General features: G+C 42.5%; 1 protein-coding gene across 5 annotated transcripts in view; it reads right to left on the reverse strand.

Moving 5' to 3' along the window:
- Positions 1-8,349: 8,349 nt before the first annotated feature.
- The window catches only part of XPO7 (exportin 7), an 89,932-nt gene continuing 77,301 nt past the window's right edge, over positions 8,350-20,980 (reverse strand). For all 5 annotated transcript variants that reach the window (XM_069574050.1, XM_069574048.1, XM_069574049.1 and 2 more), the window contains exons 19-28: positions 20,630-20,736; positions 18,314-18,402; positions 17,493-17,600; positions 15,549-15,631; positions 15,094-15,308; positions 14,729-14,867; positions 12,829-12,989; positions 11,616-11,714; positions 10,983-11,110; positions 8,350-9,964 (exon numbers count right to left, since the gene is read on the reverse strand). In XM_069574050.1, the coding sequence (XP_069430151.1) occupies positions 9,871-9,964; positions 10,983-11,110; positions 11,616-11,714; positions 12,829-12,989; positions 14,729-14,867; positions 15,094-15,308; positions 15,549-15,631; positions 17,493-17,600; positions 18,314-18,402; positions 20,630-20,736 (1,223 nt within the window). In that variant the 3' untranslated portion in view covers positions 8,350-9,870. The remainder of the gene's footprint in view (positions 9,965-10,982; positions 11,111-11,615; positions 11,715-12,828; positions 12,990-14,728; positions 14,868-15,093; positions 15,309-15,548; positions 15,632-17,492; positions 17,601-18,313; positions 18,403-20,629; positions 20,737-20,980) is intronic.

Here is a 20,980-nt window from a genome sequence, read left to right on the forward strand (position 1 = left end):
ATCCAACCAGTCCATTCTGAAGGAGATCAACCCTGGGATTTCTTTGGAAGGAATGATGCTAAAGCTGAAGCTCTAGTACTTTGGCCACCTCATGCGAAGAATTGACTCATTGGAAAAGACTCTGATGCTGGGAGGGATTGGGGGCAGGAGGAGAAGGGGACAACCAAGGATGAGATGGCTGGATGGCAGCACAGACTCGATGGACATGAGTCTGAGTGAACTCCGGGAGATGGTAATGGACAGGGAGGCCTGGCATGCTGCGATTCATGGGGTCGCAAAGAGTTGGACACGACTGAGCGACTGAACTGAACTGAACTAAAGCATATAATTTGAATTTTCACAGATGTATACACCAGGCTCAGTGGTAAAGAATTCACCTGCCAATGCAGGAGACGAGGGTTCCATCTGTGGGTCAGGAAGATCCCCTGGAGAAGGAAATGGAAACCCACTCCAGTATTCTTGACTGGAGAATTCCATAGACAGAAGAGCCTAATGGGCCAGAGTCCATGGAGTTACAAAAGAGTTGATCACAACTGAGTGCTTAAACAACACTACCACCAACACACCAGCTAGCCATCTCCTCAGGCAAGTTACAATTTCTGTTACTCCTCCAAATTTCCTTGTTTCCCTTTGCAGTCAATATCCTCCCCTTACTAACTGGCATAAGACACTTCTCTGCCTTCTGACACTGTAGATTAGTACTGACTGTTCTAGAATTTCATATAAGCAGATTCATATCGGGTATTTTTGTTTGCCCTCTTTTGCTGAGCAAAATGTGTTTGAGATTTATTTATCCATATTGTTGCTGTATCAGTAGTTTGTTTCTGTTTATTGTTGAGTAGTACTCCACAATTTGTATATCTAGACACCTGCTGGTCAGTTTTAGGTGTCAGTTTAGCTAGGTTATTGCAACCAGTTATTTGATCAAAATGAGGGTGTGGCTGACACCTTCTATGTGGCAGTTCCTATGAGAGTATTTTATAGATGTGATTTACATCCACAGTTACCTTTAGGTAAAGATTAGCCTCAATACCATGGGTGGGCCTGGTACAATCAGTTGAAAGTCCTTAAGAGCAGAACTGAAGTCTCTCTGAAGATGTTTTGCCTGGACTGCAGCTTCAGCTCCTGCTAGAGCTTCCAGCCTGCTCTTCCTCACAACCTGTCCTACCGATTTCAGACTTGTTTAGCCAATGCTCATGACTGCATTAGCCAATTCCCTGTGCTACATCCCTGACTGATAAACCTGTTGATGAATATTTGGGTAGTTTCTAGTTTTAGATTATTATGAATAAAAATACTGTACCATTTGAGAGCAAGTCTTTGCATGGAAATATGTTTTAGTTTTTCTAGGATAAATACATAGGAGTGTAATTGTTGGGTTATTTGGTATGTGTATATTAAATTTTATATGAAACTGTAAAACTATTTCCAAATTTCCTATACCAATTTGCATTTCTACCAGAAATGTATGAAAATTCCAGTTGCTCTACATCTTTGTCAACACTTGGCATTGTCAGTCTTCTTAATTTTAGTCATTCTGGTGGATGTATATAGTGACATCTCTTCTGGTTTTTATTTATATTTCTTCAATAGCAAAAGATGTTGACTTTTTTCAATTGTTTATGGGTTATTTGTGTAACTTCTTTTGAAAAAAAAATGTTCAATTATTTTGTTCATTTTTAAATTGAGTTATTCTTATTGTAGTTATTTATACGCGGATGACTGTGTTAGGCATACATATTCACTCCTGTCTATGGTTTGCCTTTTCATTTAAAAAACAAATGGTATCTTTTGAAGAGTAGAAATTTTAAAGCTTGAAGTCAAATAGTTTTATTTGTGGATCATGCTTTTGATATTTTAAGAAATCTTTGCTTCTTAACTCAAGGTTGTGAAAAATTTCTCCTAAGTTTCCTTCTGGAAGCCTTGTAGTCTTAGCTTTTACTTTTACATCTGTGATCCATTTGAAGTTAATTTTTGTGCATGGTGTTAGGTAAGGGTCGAGGTTCATTCCCCACCCCCTCTTCAAGTGAATATTTAATTCTTATAGCACTAGTTCTGGAAAAGACAGCTCTTTCTCTATTGAATTACCTTGGCACTTTTGTCAAAAGTCAGCTAACCATATATGTTGGTCTATTTCTGGAGTTTATTCTGTTCCACTGGTTTGTTTATCCTAGTGCCAATACGATCCTGTCTTGACTACTGTAGCATGATAGTAAACCTTGAAATCAGGTAGTTGAACCCGCCAATGCTCATCTTTCTCACAGATATTTTGGCTCTCCCAGGTTCTTTGCATTTTCATATAAATTTTAGAATCAGCTTGCCAGTTTCTTTAAAAAAAGAAAAAAGCCTTCTGGGATTTTTATTTGGATCCTGTAGAATGTAGTTCAGTGTGGGGAGAATTGCCATCCCAGTTTTGAGTCAACAGTCCATGAACATGTTTTAATCTCATTTATTTAGATCTTTAATTTCCTCAGTGATGTTTTATAGATCTTAGTGTTCCAATCCAGCACATATCTTGTTAAATTTATTCTGATGTATTTCATACTTTTGGATGCTATAGCAAATAGTATATATTTCAAAATTTCATCTAGTGATAGTGTATCTTTTAGTATATAGTTGATTTCATATTTTATGAAATATTTCATATTTCTACATACTAAAAATGTTTCTAATTCTAGTTGGTGAGAATTTTTTCTTACGCTTTTTCTTCACTGGAAGGTTCACCTTCTTCACCTTTGTTTATATGGCCAATTACATTTACTGATTTTTTTGAATGTTTTAAACCAACCTTTCGTTTCTAGGACCAGTCCTATTTGCTCATGATGTATTATGCTTTTTGACATATTCCTGGATTTGATTGTTTATATCTTATTATGATTGAGTACTGTTCCCTCCTCTTCTAATTTCTTGTTGAATTCCAAGTGCTCTGCTTGTAAAAGCAGGGAAGTCTCCTTAGATCAGAGTTCCATTCAGGCTCACCAAGCACTCTTTCCCATAATGTCCCCCGATTCCTCCGCCTTGACTCAGCTGCTGTCCTACTCTGGATCCTGGGGGGAATCATACTACAATCTACTTTTCTCTACCCTCCCCAAGTCCTCTTGAGTCCACCCCTCACCCCCAATATTTCCTACCTCTCCCGAACTCCTTATTACTCATTTGTTGTTCAGTCGCTAAGTCCTGTCCAACTCTTTGTGAGCCCATGGACTGCAGCATGCCAGGCTCCTCACTAGCGATGAATTAAAGGCTTTTACTCACCAGTGGTGAGTTAAAGATTGGTCACTAGGCTGCTTTCAAACTTAATGGTTTTTAGTATCAAATCCCAACCTCTTGTGCTCCACCCTTCATCCAGACTTGTTTAGGGTTGCACTCTCCCTCCAGTCATGATGTTTTTGCAGCCTCCACAAAGGTACAAGGCGTTTCGTGCTTCAGGATTTTTACGCTGTTTGAACGTTCTCCCTTGCCCTCTTTCGACGAACTTGCTTCTGTTACTGCTCTTCTTGCGGGCTTCTCCTTTGTATCTCAGAGCAAACAGCATGCAGTAATCATCCTTTTCAGCCTGTTTGCCCATTCCACTGAGTTCTTCCCAGCCAGGGATCAAGTCCTTGAACAGTGCCTCTGTGACTGTCACCGTGGATACCTCTACCCAGTACAATGCCCAGCTTTGACCTTCCCTAAGAGGAACGCTCTGCAACCATAGGGCAGCCCAGCCCTGCTCCCAGCCGCCACCGCGGCCAGTGGACGCTGGGAGTCACGACTTGCGCCTGCGCAGAGAGGCAGAGGTGGGGTGAGCGGCGGCCCTGAGAGCACACGCCTGTGGAGCCGGCCTCTGTGCGCAGGCGCGTGGGGGGAGGGGGGTGGGCCCGGAAAGACAGCACCGAACCGCCTCCGGGGCGTGGAGCCTTGTCGGGAAGTCGTGCCGGGTCAGGGGTGAATTCTTTTCCTCTTTACTTCGCAGAGCCTCGGGGCTTGTGTCAGAGACTTCTTCCCTTTTCCTTTCCTTAGAGAGGCCTATGGTAACGATGTGAGCTTAATCGCACCACGCAGGCAGCCTGGGATCTCTCCGCAGGGGCTTCACCCAAAGGAGGTCCAACTACCCTCCACTCTCCGGTTCTGCAGACGCTCCCACGCCCCTGATACACATCCCTTCGTTCATTTTGATCTCTTCTGTATAATAATCTCTCTGTCAGGCCCGGCTTGTAAGGAACATGTTTTGGTTGCTGAGACAGGGCGGGAGTGGGGCTAGCAATGCCTCAGATAATCCCGTGAGACTTGGGGGGGACTACAAGTAGAGCTCTACTCTTAGTTTGAAAAGGTGGGTAAAGAACAAAGAAGTTTACATCGAGAAGAGAGGGCCCTGCAGACCAGGAAAAGGCACAAGGTACACTGTGGAGGAAGAGATAGCAGTGGCAGTCCTCTGAGTAGAAGGGTTTCCTTGCAACGTTTGTAGCTTGACTGGTAGTTTATGACTTGTTTTGTGACACATGTCCCAGACTAAAGGGTGTGGAACTGATTTCTTGCTAAATAGAAATGATGAAGTCCTGTCATATTCTTAGATCAAAGAACGGTTTCATTTCCACTAATTTTCCAGCTGAACTAATGGAGCCTTGCAGAGCTTTATCTTCATTGCCCTGCCATCAGTCTTTCCGAGCTGAGGGGAGACATGCTTTTACCTTCACCCATCCTTTCAGTATCAGACACTGGTGTGGCCCCTTTTATCTTCACAAAAGGCCAAGTCCATTGTCCAGTTAATCAGTTTGTATTCTGGGTTTGGTTGTTCTCCAGACCTTGAATCCAGATATGCATAGAACTCCTTTAATTTGTTGTTCAATCAACAGACTGGTTCCAAACAGGAAAAGGAGTACATCAAGGCTGTATCTTGTCACCCTGCTTATTTAACTTATATGCAGAGTACATCATGAGAAATGCTGGGCTGGAAGAAGCACAAGCTGGAATCAAGATTGCCGGGAGAAATATCAATCACCTCAGATATGCAGATGATACCACCCTTATGGCAGACCCTAAAGCCTCTTGATGAAAGTGAAAGAGGAGAGTGAAAAAGTTGGCTTAAAGCTCAACATTCAGAAAACAAAGATCATGGCATCTGGTCCCATCACTTCATGGGAAATAGATGGGGAAACAGTGGAAATAGTGTCAGACTTTATTTTTTGGGCTCCAAAATCACTGCAGGTGGTGACTGCAGCCAGAAAATTAAAAGACGCTTACTCTTTGGAAGGAAAGTTATGGCCAACCTAGATAGCATATTCAAAAGCAGAGACATTACTTTGCCAACTAAGGTCCGTCTAGTCAAGGCTATGGTTTTACCAGTGGTCATGTGTGGATGTGAGAGTTGGACTGTGAAGCAGGCTGAGCACCGAAGAATTGATGCTTTTGGTGTTGGGAGAAGACTCTTGAGAGTCCCTTGGACTGCAAGGAGATCAGCCCTGGGTGTTCTTTGGAAGGAATGATGCTAAAGCTGAAACTCCAATACTTTGGTCACCTCATGCAAATAGTTGACTCATTGGAAAAGACTCTAATGCTGGGAGGGATTGGGGGTAGGAGGAGAAGGGGACGATAGAGGATGAGATGGCTGGATGGCATCACCGACTCGATGGACGTTGAGTTTGAGTGAACTCCAGGAGTTGATGGTAGACAAGGGAGGCCTGGTGTGCTGAGATTCATGGGGTCGCAAAGAGTCGGACACGACTGAGCGACTGAACTGAACTGAACTGAGGAGGGGTTAGGAGATTTCCCACTTGACACTCTTCATTCATTTGTAACCCAACAATAGGATGTTCTGGCCCATATAGGTGGTGCTGTTATGCCTGTTTATTGAGTGGTCTGTCTTCATGATTGTTAAGCAGAATTTCAAGTATAGCTGTGCTTGTGTAAGTATTGTTCACTACATTGTTTTGGGGTGTTTGTACCAATTTGCCTTGCAAATGATGTTTTTTCCTTTTTAGTTTCCTTTTCTGTTGCTGACCCTCAAAAAGGTATATGGCTTAGAGTAGATTCTGATGAACGGACAGACAGCAGCAGTGGTGAGGCAGTCTTGAGAACCGTAAGGGTTTTCTGAGGAAGAGGATAATATCTGAGGCTTGATTTCATCCTCCCTTTCGATCATCTGATGTCCCACTATCTGGCAGCTCATTTGTTTAGTGACCCATTGATCCTGAAATAAACCAAACTGGCTGACTAGTGAATTCCAGGGTTATCTAAGAAATCCAAGATAAATGTAATAGAGCCGGGAGACACACTACTGATGCAAGAAGCTGCTTAGATATTATCTCTCACCTGATTGGTGGTTGTATTAATTATGGCTGGTGAGTATGTTTTAAACACGAAAGGTTTAAAGAACTAGGACTTTTAAAGTAATACTCATTTACATTTTTTCTAGCCCTTGTTATCGGTTATGGTTTTTGCAGTCTCCCTGTAATCATCTTTGCTTTCCCTTTCTGCTTTAGCACTTGGGTAACACTTCATGTGGCAATGTAGGTTTGCTGTGAAAGTGAAGTCGCTCAGTTGTGTCCGAGTCTTCGCGACCCCATGGACTGCAGCCTACCAGGCTCCTCCATCCATGGGATTTTCCAGGCAAGAGAACTGGAGTGGGTTGCTGTAGATCTAGCTAAAAACCTTGGGTGGAGGACGGGTTGGCTGGTGGTAGTTAAGATAGAAGTGTTCTGGCTCTCTGGAGTTAATTCATCTTACCCCACAACTATGGGTATTTTGAAAAGTGGTCTTCTTCCACTCTTCGTTAAAACTTTCTAAGTTACTAGAACATTTTAGCACTTGATAGGGAAAAAAGCAAGTTCTTAGTAAGTTTGAGTTTGCAGAACATAAAACTATTACTTCTTAGTAGGCTTTCACTTATCATTAGAAAATTGGTACTTGGCTGAAAGTACTTCTTAAAATCTAAAAACCTAAAATTTGATTTTTGTCTGAATTATACTTTAGTGAAGATGGATAACCATATTTGTTGGCAGAGCCAACAAAAACAAATACATACATACAGTTTGATGATCTGCAGTAGATTCTAGGTGTTTTTGTCAACGTAAGGTTGTTTGTGTCGGGAAACACTGTCCAGAGACATTTGACTTGATGCCTAGGATAGCCTGGAAAGAAAGTCATTTTTCAACTGAATAAAAGCTCCACAAGATGTCTTGAGGAAATCAAAGTTTAAAGATAACTGACTGGCTTTTGCATTTATTAGGTTGACTCATGTGAAATAGCTGATAATTGATCAGGAAAAAAAGGCTCTTTGGGGGGTATCCCTCTTATAACTATCAAGAAAGGAGCAGCTTCACTGTTTAAAAAGTCTGATGTGGTTGGGGAAGATTGTAACTGTGGCACTTGGTAATGATTGGACTGGGCTTAGGACTGCACTGGGGAGACACCACCTCTAGTGAGGTTCTTGCCTCTGAAATTGTTTTTGTGGAAGGAAAGGGAGGGGTACGGGGGTTCTGCTGATCAGTCAGAATTTCAGGATAGTTGGGAGAGAGGGTTTCATCTTCAAATATCTGTGAGAAAGTTATTTTTTGTCTTATTTACTGCAGAATTAGAAGTCCAGGTCAAGGGATCATGTGACTGGAGTGTTTTGCATATTAATGAACACTGGCCATTTTCTATTAGGCTTAGAGACAGACTTGACTAAGGTGAATCAATTCTACTTCCCTTCTAGGTATTAGAATATATATTTTTTTGGCCTGTGAAATAACTTTGGACCAGAGACCAAAACAGCAGACAAAGGTATATCTAGTGGACAAGAGTGGCTCTCTAGAGCCTGTGATTACTGAATGTCACTCTGCATTAAGGTACAGCAAGATATTGTAGTACTTTAATACTTTTCAATGTTCCTGGAAACTCAATGCTTTTACATCTGGGTCCTACATAGCAAAGGGGATGAGAAATAGTCCCTTTTACGGCAGTTCTGTTCTTCATTTGACAATTCTGGCTCATGAAATCTGCCAGATATTTTGGGGGATAATATTTATCCTTGAACTTGTCAGGGTCTATGAGTGACGCCCAGCCCACGAGCATATGTCAGAACATTAACTGGGGTTTTTGCAATTACTACTTCTCTCCTGGGTACCCTGTTGTTACCTGGAAACTCATAAAGAGATAGAGAGGCTTCACTTGTTACAGCTGTGGACCCAGCGTATTTTTTATATAGAGAATATATGGACTAAGAGTCCTGCTTTTAAAAAGACGTAGACTCAGACTTCATCCAATGAGAAGCTAATTTCAGAGTTGAGGGGTCCCTTGTCACCCACTGGCTTTCAGGAATGCATGTTTCACGTGTTCAGAATGAGACATGTCCCTGCCAACACACTAGACTTGATTGCTGAAACCAGGTCAGTAGAAACCATTGAAGTTTATTGGCGGTCACAATGCTTACACTGTATGCAGCAAACACCCTTACAAGTCTATCCGCAACCTGATCACGCAAGAAAGGATTCACCACACAGTCGCCAGAGGAGAAGGAAAAAAAAAAAAATTAACAGGCTTGTTTCTGGGGGTAGAGGAGAAAAATAAAAATAAAACCTAATTGATGAGTGTCCCATGGGCGAGAGCTGAACTAGAGATGCGTACAACTAGCAGCAACAGTTGTGGGAAAAGTACAAGGCAAATAGCTTTCTCCGTTAATTTTCCTCTGTAGGTTAATTTTTTTTAATATTCAAAACATTTATTATGGTTTTCATTTTATAAAAATGTATATTTTTAAAGGGGTGGGAGAATGTTAAATACTTCATGCTAGGCAGACCTTGTTATTAAGAACCCCTCCACTGTAGTAACTTCCTCCAGTTCATACATTCACGAGTGCAGGGTACATATATAAATATCCACACGCACACATCCACACACACTGCCTCGAGGGCTGGGGAAGACTAAAAGTTATTGGCCACACGTGACGGCCTCTGGTGGACTCATCCAAATTGCTCGACAGGAGAGCCACTGGCTCAACTCCTTTTCTCTGGTCTCCACTTTGAACAGAGACCAAGAACCCTAAATTATAGAGTTACATCTGACTTTTAAAAGCAAGAGGCATATGTCTGAGGATGGGGGATCGGCAAAGTGGGAAAGAGGATGAAGCTAAGAACACCAAACACTTTTAGCTGGAGTTGTCGGTCACTGCAAGAGGCCAAGGAACCGAGGGCGGCATCTAGGCTGACGGGAGGAGGGGTGGTGCTCCGCATGGCTTAGAGTTCCTAATAACAAGGGTAATATAGTAACAGGAAGTGATAATTTGGGGGGCCAAGGGAAGGGCAATAAGAAAAAATATACATTTGGAATTTTTACTTTTTTTTTCTTTTTGCCTCTCTACACTGTGTCACTAAATATATCTCTGCACGTTCACACATCCTTGTCCAGTAAAGCTTCAGGCCACCAGAATACACATTTTTTCCTCACTCGCATACACAACCCCTCACATCAGCATTGGTGCACTAGACTCTGTAAAAATTTTTCAGTCACACTTTGTTTTTAAACTTGAGTCAATATAAACCTTGTTCAAAATGTTATGAAAAAATGTACATGTTTATACAAGGCAGGTTGTGGCAGGACACTGGGGGTTCTTTCCCCGTGGGTGGCCCCAGGAGGAGGGGGGCTGGAGACTCACACATTTGTGCCTCTATCTCCTTACCTCCTCCCACCACCCTTCCCACCCGATCCCCCAGGAACCAGCAGCGCCCTGCCCCCCGAGTGAGTGCACACACACCCCTATTCCCTGGGGAAGAAGCTAGTTGACCTTTGCCATTTTCCCCATACCCCTGGAGGAGGGGGCCAGGATCAGCCAGGCCCTCTCCATTGTAATTGTTCGCCCCCTGGGTCAGACCAAAGGGACACTGCTCTGTACAGGTAGAGTCCAAGGAGGTGTCAGCTCATCATATCATTGCTATTCACTCCATACGTGGAATTCTTCATCGAGTCATTGACTTCTCGACGGAATGCCGACAGGTTCTGGGTGAACCTACAGAGAGGAGCATGTAAGTTGGGGGAGCAGAGTGGAAGGGGAAGGTCTTTGCCGAAAATGTTTCTAGCAAGCAAGTGGCTACTGAGAGGCAGAATGTTTGAAGCAATGGGTTCTAAGGTCAGTTAATTTCAGTCCTAAGACTAAGGAGAAGCTGGGCTAGTTTTGCACCCCTTTCTCCCTGACAACTTTAAGGCAGGCTCAAGATCTGGTTAAATCCAGGGCTCTGAGGATCATTTCAGGCTCATGGCAGCACAAAAGGAATCTCAATCTCATCTTTGTCAGATGGGAAGTAACCCTCACGAGATGAGGGCTGGACAAGAATGAGGCTGTCTCATGTCTTAATGCCAAGAGACCTGTGCTGTCCAGTATGGTAGCCGTTAGTCACAGGTGGCTATACAGCACTTGCAGTGCTCAGAGCAACCGAGGAACTGAATGCAAAGAAAAGACATTTAAAATTCAGTCCCCCAACTGTACCTTAATTAACTTGAAGTTAAAAGCTGTATTTTAAATTAATTAAAATGAAAGAAAATTTAAAAAATCAATTTAGGAAAACCTGACATAAGTTCAGTTATTGGACAACTAAGTATGTCTGGAACAACTTAAGTATGGGAGTCTACTTTGTCAACTGTAAATCTTAGGAAATCTAAATACAAATCAAGTATTTCTGATGAAAATTTAGCATCTGAATTGAGATGTCCTGTTAATTGTAAAATACGTAAGATCTTGAAGACTTAGCACAATAAAAAGAATGTTAAAATTCTCAGTTTAAAAATACTGATTACACATTAACATATTATTTTAGACACATGGGTTAAATAAATAAAAGATACTAAAATGAACATTGTTTCTTTTTACAGTAACTAGAAAATTTTAAATTATTTTGTAGCTTGCTTTTCTATTGGGCAGCACTTCTTTTTAGACAGCCTCTAGAAGACTTTGAAGGAGTCTCCTACGTTTCAATGATCTGAAAACTAACAGTTGCCCAGAATTTCTTGGCAGAGCATTCGACACTCACCTGTCTCTGTTTTTCGTTAGAAGGTTTCGCTCTATGCCTTCCATCAAGTTTTCAAAGCACAGATGCATAGCCTGCTGCTTCTCTGGTGGCTGGCTGTTCACGATACTGTTCCTTAGGTCAGAAAAATACTGCAGGGCAGAGACAAGAGAGAAGGTAAGGAGAGAAGAGGCAGAAAGGTTGACTAGCCCCTCATCACCTGAAGAACAGGAGTGTTCTAGAAGAAACAAAATTGGATACTTTTTTTTTTTTAAAGTTCAAGCAAGCACCTGTAGTATATCATTATCTTACTTAAAAATTTAGAATTTTAAAGCGATAAACGCTATGAGGGTCACCTGATGCAGATTCTTCTTTTATAAGAATCTCTAGACTTACTTATGTCTGTTTATGGCAGAGCTGGAACTCAAACGTAGGCCTCAGGTGCTCTGATCTCCAGAGGCTTCTTTCCTTGTCACACTTCCTCATCCTTCCCCTTCTGTCTGAACTGCTACAGGTGCTGACTTCTAATGTTTAAGTGATTATGTTCTGTTTAGCGCATGAATAGGACATGCTCAGAAAATGGGCCTCTTTCTCCACTGTGGGGGTGCTTCTGTCTTTCCCACAGTGCCCTGGACACCAGGGAGCTGGTTCTCCTACCTTTTCATTAAGTAGTATCAAGCCGAGTAGGGGTCGGGACATAGACCACTGGTTCCTACAGTCTTCGAAGATGATGATATTCAGCACCGTTGACAGCATCTGGAAACGGAGAAGTGGAGGCAGTGACCTGGTGTGTGGCTACCCAGAACAGAACTACAGATCCCAGACAGAGGAGTGTATTAGGCTGAAAGCCTTTTCTGTTGAGAGTAAACCACATAGTTCATGCAACTTCATTTAAATCTATTATAAGGTGAGTTACAAGATATTCCCTTTCTAGGGAATTGGTTTGATAATTCATTTAAAAATGGACCTTTCCAGTTAACCCTCATTTTTGTGGGTAACGGGATCGGTCAAGTAAATGATTGTAATAGGCAAAATCACCCTGCACTAAAGCTCTCAAGATCTTGTCTCAGGAGAGAGAGATTTATAACATTTTGGGGATGTTCACTATTTCTTAGAGAAAAACATAGATAAAGATGAGATTGGTTAAGATATTATTGTCTAAAATTTTAAATTATTCCATTTATTCTTTTTCCTTATCTATTTTTATCTGGTATATTTCTGCAAATCTCACTTTTGAAAATATGTTGCATACAAATTAAATAATGGTAGGCATACGGTTTGATCTCCATGTGTGGTCAGTCATCTCCTTTTGTCATGTGCTCTTTTTTCTTTTTGTTAAACCAAGAGCTTTATTTGAAAGGTAGAACAACATGTAAGTTTTTTGGCTGCACAGTGTGGCTTGCAAGGATCTTAGTTTCCCAACTAGGGATCAAACCCACGTCCTCAACAGTGAATGCTTGGAGTCCTAACCACTGGACTGCCGGGAATTCTGTCCTACACTCTTCTTCTATTCTGCAAGTGGAAGTACAAGTTTTACAGCTGGATACTCTCACTCACGCTTCATTTATAGCAATGCATGAGCAAAGTCACTGTCATGGAAGGAGAATCGTGCTCATGGGACAGGCCCAAGGCATGGGGGCTGGTGTAACACTCAGAAGAAAAATTCAAAACCTGACTTTTTCAGATTGTCTATATCCACATTCAGTGACCCCTCAGCAAACTAAAAAATCTGCTGTCATTTTAAGGCATAAAATTCTCCTTGGCAGCATTAACCAGATGAGATTTTGGTGAAGTTCCTTATCTTGCTGGGCCTCCCCCTCTCAGAGAGGTTCTCTCTCCCAGGCCGCCTCCTGCCCCTCACACTCCTCACCTGCTGGATCATCTCTGGATGCTGCTGCATGATATGCAGGAAGCGGTCGCTCTCCTGGGTCAGGGGCGTCGTCCTCTTCTTGGTGCTCCGTGAAAGCTGCTTGAAGAGGTATGTCACGATGTGGTCCAGGCAGGAGCAGCAACCTGTGCATACCATGGTGTCTGGAAGAAAGCAGGGCAGGGATGGAACGGAGCAGGGGTACTGAGCTGCCACTGGCGATGCTGCTGAATGTGAGATGCCAAGCTTAGACCCCCCAGAGGCACCTAGCTGGACCAGGGACGTGGCCGGTGTAGCCAAGACTACCAGTGGGGATGCTGTCTGTTTACCTCTCACCCTTATCTTAAGCAGGGTTTAATGCTAAATCTGAAAATGAGCTTGTCATAATAGCTAATAGAAATAATACTGAAATTATTGACTTCATATGATGTGGATTTATGTCTTCTGCTTCATAAAAAGTAACAAATAACTTACAGTAGAGCAAGTGTTTTTACTGTGCCAGATACTGTGCTAAGGACTTTATCTCTATTTTATCCTCTTGAGAACGCCAGGAGGTAGGTGTTCCATTTTACCAACGAGTAAACAGAAGTGTGTAGAGGTTCTGTGACTTGCCTCAAGGTCTAGTAACTACAAGTAATTGGAAGAGCAATAATTACAATCCAAGCACGTGATGTGAGCCTGTGCTCCAAGTTACCTGGGTGATGTCACTGAACCCAGCTTAGTACAGCCTATCAACACTACAGTTTGTTAAGAGTGGGGTGCTGAAACCTTCTTTTCTCCCTGGCATCTCTGGAGAAGTGTGTGGTGTAAAGCTGCAGGTGTCTATGCATTTATAAAGGGGACATTGCAGTGCAGCCTGCAGACAGCACTGACTTGGTGAGGCTCAGACCACAGGCCTAAACAAGTAAACCATGCTGCTTCTGTGCATGCCAAGGTTTTTCAAGAAGCTAAAAACCAGCCTTCTAAAGCAGGATCTGATACCTGGCTGGATGGTTCTAGACACAGTTATGCACCCTGCTGGAGGTAAGTGCATATCAAGGAAGTGGCACAGAGGTGTGGCTGACTCACCATGGCAGACAATTCAAAAGTCATCCTCTGCATTTGCAATAAATTATGATCATTTTCCAGTTGACTTATTCTTCCTATTTATGTTTTGCTCAGCTTAGTATAAAAATGTATTTTATTCTCTGCACACATACACACCAAGACAGCTGGCTGGCAGGCAGTGTGGTAACAAAATGGTTGACCAGAGCCAGGTGGAATAGGATGAAGACTTACGGAGCACACTGGTAACGCCCCACTGCTTCCACTGCCCTAAGGCTAGGATCCAAACACCCTGATCCAGCTGAAGGGCAGCCTCCATGACCTCCAGATCTGCCCTGCCTCCTCTCTCCCCCCAGCTTTGCCTCACTCCTCTCTTGCCGTCTGGAGTTCTGGTTCTTCTTTGCCTTTGGGGGCTAGTACTTGCTGTTCCTGATGCCAGGAGGCTTCCTCCCCAGTTCACCTGATGATGCCCATTCAGTGCCCTGCAGGATGCCCTCAAGGCCAGGAGTTCAGGTATTCTTCCGGGGTGCTCCCACAGCACTCTGTACTCACCCCCACTGCTGCGCTTACACAGGTAAGGGCGGGAACAGGCAGTCATCTGTTTACATGTCTATTTCATCTACCAGATGAAAAGCTCCCAAGGGACAGGGACTAATTACTATACTAGATCCTTAGTGCCTAGTCTGTAGGAGGGCATCAGTAAGTATGTGCTGGAGGAGAATGTTCCCAAGAGTTATATACTCTGGTGTGAGGGTCAAACTCCCCAAAGCAATAATCCTGTTGGGGCAAGATTCTCCCTTCTGCTTCGTGAGGTGGTAAAAGCCAATCGACCAGCCCATCTACCAACCCAGGTGCTTACCAAGTGCAGTAAGTCCTTCAGAAATGGAAGAGAGAATATACATGATGACATGAGGTTCCAGGCTTGCGATAAAGTTCATGTGGTCCTGGGTGAGGACTTCCAGTAGTGAATAGTAAGACTGGCTGAGCTTGGGGTAATCCTGTGGGAGAAGCAGGGTTAGAGTCAGTGGAGGCAATGTGTACCTCAGCACGTGTGAGCACAATCAGAAATAAACAGCTTAGTGCCCTTCAGATGGGAAGACAGGCCCAGTGCAGCTAGCTTCTAGTTCTTCAGAGAAACATTCAATCATGGCCTCAGCCAAAAAAAAAAAAAGACAGACGTGATGAGGGACTCAGATTCAGTCAACGATGAAGCTCAGGGCTTACCAAGAGGTCGCTGTGGGGGATAGAGAGGAGCAGCTTGATGAAGGTCTGTAGAGCATTGTCCAGGGCATCATCCCCATAGAGACGGAAGACTCCAAAATTGACGTAGCTCCCGCTGAGAGCAGCCTTCAGCATGGAGAAACAGATGGAGATGCCCTTGAGCTTCAGTGCGTAGACCTGATCCTTTGGGACCTCTCCTAGTGTCAGGATGCGATTGCCTGAGTAGATGAGACACATTTATTCAATCACGTGGTAGCTGACAGTTCACATACCAACTCAACCCTATTAGTCCAAAAGTCCTTGGCACCGGGTGGCACTGTAACATGAGTGTATGAACAACACAGCATGCCTCGGCAGTGCTCTCCTGGATACAGCCAGGGCTGGCCTGAGACCCATACTCCGGAGTGGAGACTGGGCTAGAATTCACTTCCAGGGTACTGCTCCTCTTAATTGCTTACCATACATTGTTATCATCTTGCTGGTTTCTCTGAAGAGTAAGATGCCATTGGGGGATGAGACATCAAACTGGAGTCGCTGGGATCTGAGCAGATAACACAGAGGAGATAAAAGTCAGAGATATGTTGCTGGAAGACTCACTCTTGCCTGAATACCTTAGGTGATACTTTTTGCGTGAAGACACAGACTACCTATTGTAATGTGAAATAACCAAGTTAATCCAAGATAACCAGTGATGTAGCTTGTTGTATCTTGAAGAAAAACATGATACATTCAAGTTCTGCTGCTCAAACCAAAAACATTTAAAAGAAACAAGGGAAATGAAGCTGGAAATAAAATTATTTTAAAAAATTCTCAATTTGATTTAAAGTATGGGTTCTAGAACAGTCATTGCTCGGTTGTACTCACAGCCCTGCAGACTTTAATCTATTATATATTACCTCTCTAGCTTCAGTGGCAACTGCGGGAGGGGCACAAGCATCGTCCCTACTTCTGAAGAACAAAAGCTGTGAAGGCACCGAGTGTGCTACCTGGGGAGTCAAGCCGGGAGGGCAAACAACATCAACAACCTGAGCTTTGCATTCCTCACTGTCCCCTAGGCCAGAGTTCTCCTCCTTGGCTTGCTCCTCTACTGCTTAATGAGGTTGCTGACCTCATGGCTGGTAAGGCCTCAGACCAACACGAGTCCTCTTGATTCTTCTCCCCCCCCGCCACAGAGAATCCATCAAGATCTAGCTCTCCAATATGCCCTGAACCCACCCGCCAGCTGTGAGGTCCTTCTGCTTCCACTCTTGCCCCTAGGGTCTCATTATCCACGTGAAGCAAGGACACCTTTAAATAATGTCCAGGAGATCATTCTCATCCCTGCTTACCATGCTCCATAGCTTCCCACATACTGAGTGCACACAACGCCTCACTACTGCTGTACTGAGATGCAGCATGATGTCTCTGGCTGGGCGCCCACCATGGCCTCCCTGCCTTCCCTAGGCTTCAGCCAGCAAGCTCATTCCGTCTCCGGGCCACTGCAGTTCTTTTCTCTGTTTTGACTGCTTTTTCCCTCTCCTTGCAGGGAATACCAGAATGCTTCTGGTCCATCTATATTACTGTCTCTGAGAATCCTTCTCTTCTTCGACTCCCTTGTTTTACTATCTTACTTTTTTCAAATGATCTTCCACACTTGTTTTACTGCCTATCGTCCCTCCAGAATGTAACATCTAAGTGGACAAGGTTTTGTCTGGCACAATCAATATCAAAGTGCCTAAGTGGCAAAGAGCAGATGTACTTAAATGTTTATTTTATAAGTAAGTCTTAACTATAAGCCTCACAGGTGGCTGCAACTTCCGTGACTATCACCCACTTCTTCACTAAGGTAGCTGTAAACATGACTCTCTCTCAGATGTGCCAGGACAGATGCAAGGCAGACGTAGAGCTGAAGTTCTAGTGAAGTCAAGGTGCTGAAGTGGTCTTTTCTTTACACCCCTAAATTGCTGGGCAAATCTAAAATGTAGTATTTTGGAAATCTTTCTTAATTTAAGATAAACCTTCACTGATTCAGCTGTCATCTGCCTAACAATGAATACATAATGGGACCTATGTATACTTATGTCTGATCCCTATTGTAATTATCCTTCAATTAAGAATAAATAAATGAAAAAGAAATTTATAACTGAGACTCTTGGTTGCCAGATTCACTTAAGAGTGGGTATCTTGAGGCGTTTTTTAAAAAGTGACTTACTTCCTGCAAGCCGCTATAGGTTTGTGTGGGTAGGGACATCCTTCTTTCAAACAAACACACACAGAACACAATCTATCAGAGGTTTTCAAAGTTTGACAGCAGTGAATCTTAGTACCCTCTATAATCTGCTGAAAACACTAGGTAAAACGAATAATCGTAGGGCCCGCTCAGATGAAGGGCAGCAGGGCCTTTTGAGAATCTCCCTGCTTACCTGTTGTGGACCAGTTCGGCCATCAGCTTGAGCACAGGTGTAGTACAGGCTGGGTCATGGTACCACAGCTCAATGGCCCGCTGCAGGATGGGCATGTAGGAGGGGTAGCTGTAAATGAAAAGCTAAGGAAGAATTCTGAATACAGAAAGGTACAGAATTTCTCAACACTGGTCAGGCACAACCTGCCAAATTACAGTTCTCTGATTTCCTGTCTCCTGCTTGCTAATCTTAGCGTCTTTCTGAACAGAAGGTTCTAGAGCAACTGTGTGTCCTTTACCTTGCAAAAGGCATCCAAAGACACACTTTAACTTACATAATGCCTTTCTTCTGAGAAGCACAATGCATTTCATCCTGTTATCTGTCCTCTTATCACCTCTGTGAGGTGACAGGGAAGCATAACTGGACATAACTGTTTGAGGAAATGGAGGCACTTAGATGTTAAGTGCTTTGTTACAGGTTATGAAGTTAGCAAGCTTAGCCTTTCTAACTCCTAGTACAGCTGTCTTATTAGTAGATTGAAAAGTCTCTTTTCTAAGTGTAGCAAAATTCACATGCAATAATTTCAAAGGGATTTATAATTGGAACCCCAAATAGAAACCGAGGAGCCCCACCTCACTCACTTCTCAATCTCAATGACCAGGCAGCTTCATGTCATTGGATCACTGAGAAATGAGAACTCCAAAGACATGGCTGCCTTTTGGGTAACTCTTCACCTTCTCAGCCTCACAATTCCTTCCTCCCACCTTCTCCAATGACTCCATCACCCATTCACCCTCCAGGTAAAGCTTGTGGAGGTGCACTCCCAGCTTGAGCTAGGATACATCCATTCGAACAGCATCATGAAGCTGGTCTTGGCATTGAAGGCAAAAGCTATTCCTCTCAGGTCTCTTACAAGGCCAACTAGAGTTCGCTGTGGCAGAAAGCAAAAGTATGTTAAGACAGAAGAAACACCAAACCTATCACCACCCGATGGGAATTTCATCTTCCTTCTCCCATCATTCAACAAATACTCCTTCGCAGTATTCTGACTCAATCTCTCCCATAGTGGAGAGAGAAGTGCAATCTCTTCTGGAAAACTAGTTTTGGATGCTTTTCATATCCAGAGAAAGGGATAGTTTCCTGGCCCATCATAGCAAAAACAGAGGATGATAAGATTTTAAGACATTAATATGATAAATTGTATATAAAAAATGGAAAAGCAAAAAAGCTTATTGAAGAAGAGGTGGGGGAGAAAAAGGCAAAAAAGCACATACAAGAAGACGGAGAAGAGTCATATCCCTAAAGGTATGGTACCACATCTAGTTACAAAGGTATCAGTGCCACAGGAATGCAAATACAGACCCCGCCAGGAGCAAGATAGAAGTCTGCAAGACTATTTGCCTTTTGGTTGGGCTATCTAGAAAGAAGACTGATGTATCGGATCTTGGACCTATAAAGCACTAATACTAAGAGCCTGTGACCCAGTGAGGTCAATAATTTGTTTACAGTCCTGCCGGAAGGCAGCAAAAGAACCAGGGTTAGGACACCAAGATTCCAAATCCAAAGCTCTCTTTCTCAACAGAATATTGACTAGTGGGCCCTGAAGAGCAATGAAACCACTTTCCAAAAGCTAACAGCCACCAGTAGGTACACTGGGTGTCCTGACTCGTTTGTAAAAAAAGTCTGCATTTTTGTTAATGGTCTGCTTACAGCTCTGTTCCTAAACTGATACCATAAGCTCCACTTTAAGTCTAAGACATGGGCTTGTTACATGAGACATGACAAAGATATAGTGATGGTTGTAGTTCATGGCCAAGGTGGTTCTTTCATTAATTTTACTTGTTTTGTACAGAACTAATGTGATGGGGAAGGGGCTGCTATCCCTGTTATCCTTGATAGTAGTACCCATCTCAGACTGTAGTACACCGGAGTAAGGAGGATGAGTTTGGTAACTGGCGTTGCTCTCTGACTTCCTTGTTAATTTGAAAAGAGAACACCCAGAGGCTTTCTAGAGATAAAAAAGGAGAATTTTATAATGTCAGGTAAAGTATGGCATTTTAGAGGGCAATAACACTGGGCTATTTGGTGGCTCTAAAGCTCATTATTAGAGTCATGAACACTACAGAAAAGTCCTACAAATATTAATAGTCCACTGTTTCTGGTTTTGGTACAGAGATCTATAGGTGAAGAGTACAAGTGTGCAAGAAACAAGAAGAGAAGGAAAGCAAAAAAAAAAAAAAGGACGGCTATTCTGACAGCTAGAAATCAATAACTGAAGGTAACTTTAAAATTCCATTTATATGGAAATTTACAAACCCTTCTAAATGACTCATGGGTCAAATATGAAATCTTAATGGAAATAAAATGCAAAAAGCTGAATGATAACGAAAGATGCTATATATCATAGCTTGTGGATTCCGGAGACCTGTTTCAAAACAATGTGAAAACTTACTGCTACTAAACCACTTAAAAATGGCTGAACTGTGTTATAAGTTTTTCTTTTACACTAATTAAAAAAACAAAACAAAACAACATTTATGAAATAATACACCTAGAGAGACATTTACAGTTTTAAATGACTGTATTAGGAAAGAAGAGATTGAAAAGTGAAGTGGCAACCACAGAATAGATTCAAGTAAAAGGTATGAAGATAAAGATTAAGAGCAGAAATGAATGAAACAGCAAACACAGATAAAACAGAAATAAAACAAAGAAAAAGAAAAAATAAAGAATTCTTTTGTGTGCCATGAGCAGACTAATAAACTAACAAATCTCTGGCAAGACATCTAGAAAAACGAAAGAAAGCACTAATAAGCAGTATTAAAAATGAAAAGGAGACATGACCAAATATACTTCAGAGATTAAAAAGGCAATGAGAAAACATATTAACATTATGCTAATACATGTGAAAACTTAAAGATAAAAAATCCTAAGAACTGTTTAAGAACATAAACACTTTAACATAAAAATAAAGTTTATAAAGTTTATGTTGGTTCTTCTATTTAAAAATCCCAGGAATCCAAGAGACTGAATAAAGAGCTGTATCAGTAGAAAAATCTATAGATAAAACACTATTTTCTGCAGTGCTATCCAATCCAGTCTCTCTCAGGGACTAGCCCTTAACCAGAAGCTGATCAGTCAGTGGGTGAAGGACTTACCTTTGCCTCTTGTTCGTTGAAACTGTTAGTGCTGAACATCTGGGCCACAGCCTCAAACGCCGCTGTGAGAGGCAGCATGAACTGCTCGTACTGGTCTTCATCCTCTCCTGTAAGGAAAATAACCCGGGCTGTGACCTCAATACAAAACGTGCAAGGCTGTGGTATGCGTGAAAAGTAAGTTGCTATAAAGGAAGTACAGACCCAGGGATAATTCAGAGCAGTCCTTGATTATCCCAGTAGGTACCAGTAGTAATCTCAGAATAAAATTATGTACAGAGATAATTTTTTAAACTAGAAAAATCATCACAGCAGAAATCATCTAACTCAGGAATGCCCCAATTTTTTAATACT

The sequence above is a fragment of the Ovis canadensis genome, chromosome 2 (genome assembly GCF_042477335.2).
Source record: "Ovis canadensis isolate MfBH-ARS-UI-01 breed Bighorn chromosome 2, ARS-UI_OviCan_v2, whole genome shotgun sequence".
Classification (NCBI taxonomy): domain Eukaryota; kingdom Metazoa; phylum Chordata; class Mammalia; order Artiodactyla; family Bovidae; genus Ovis; species Ovis canadensis.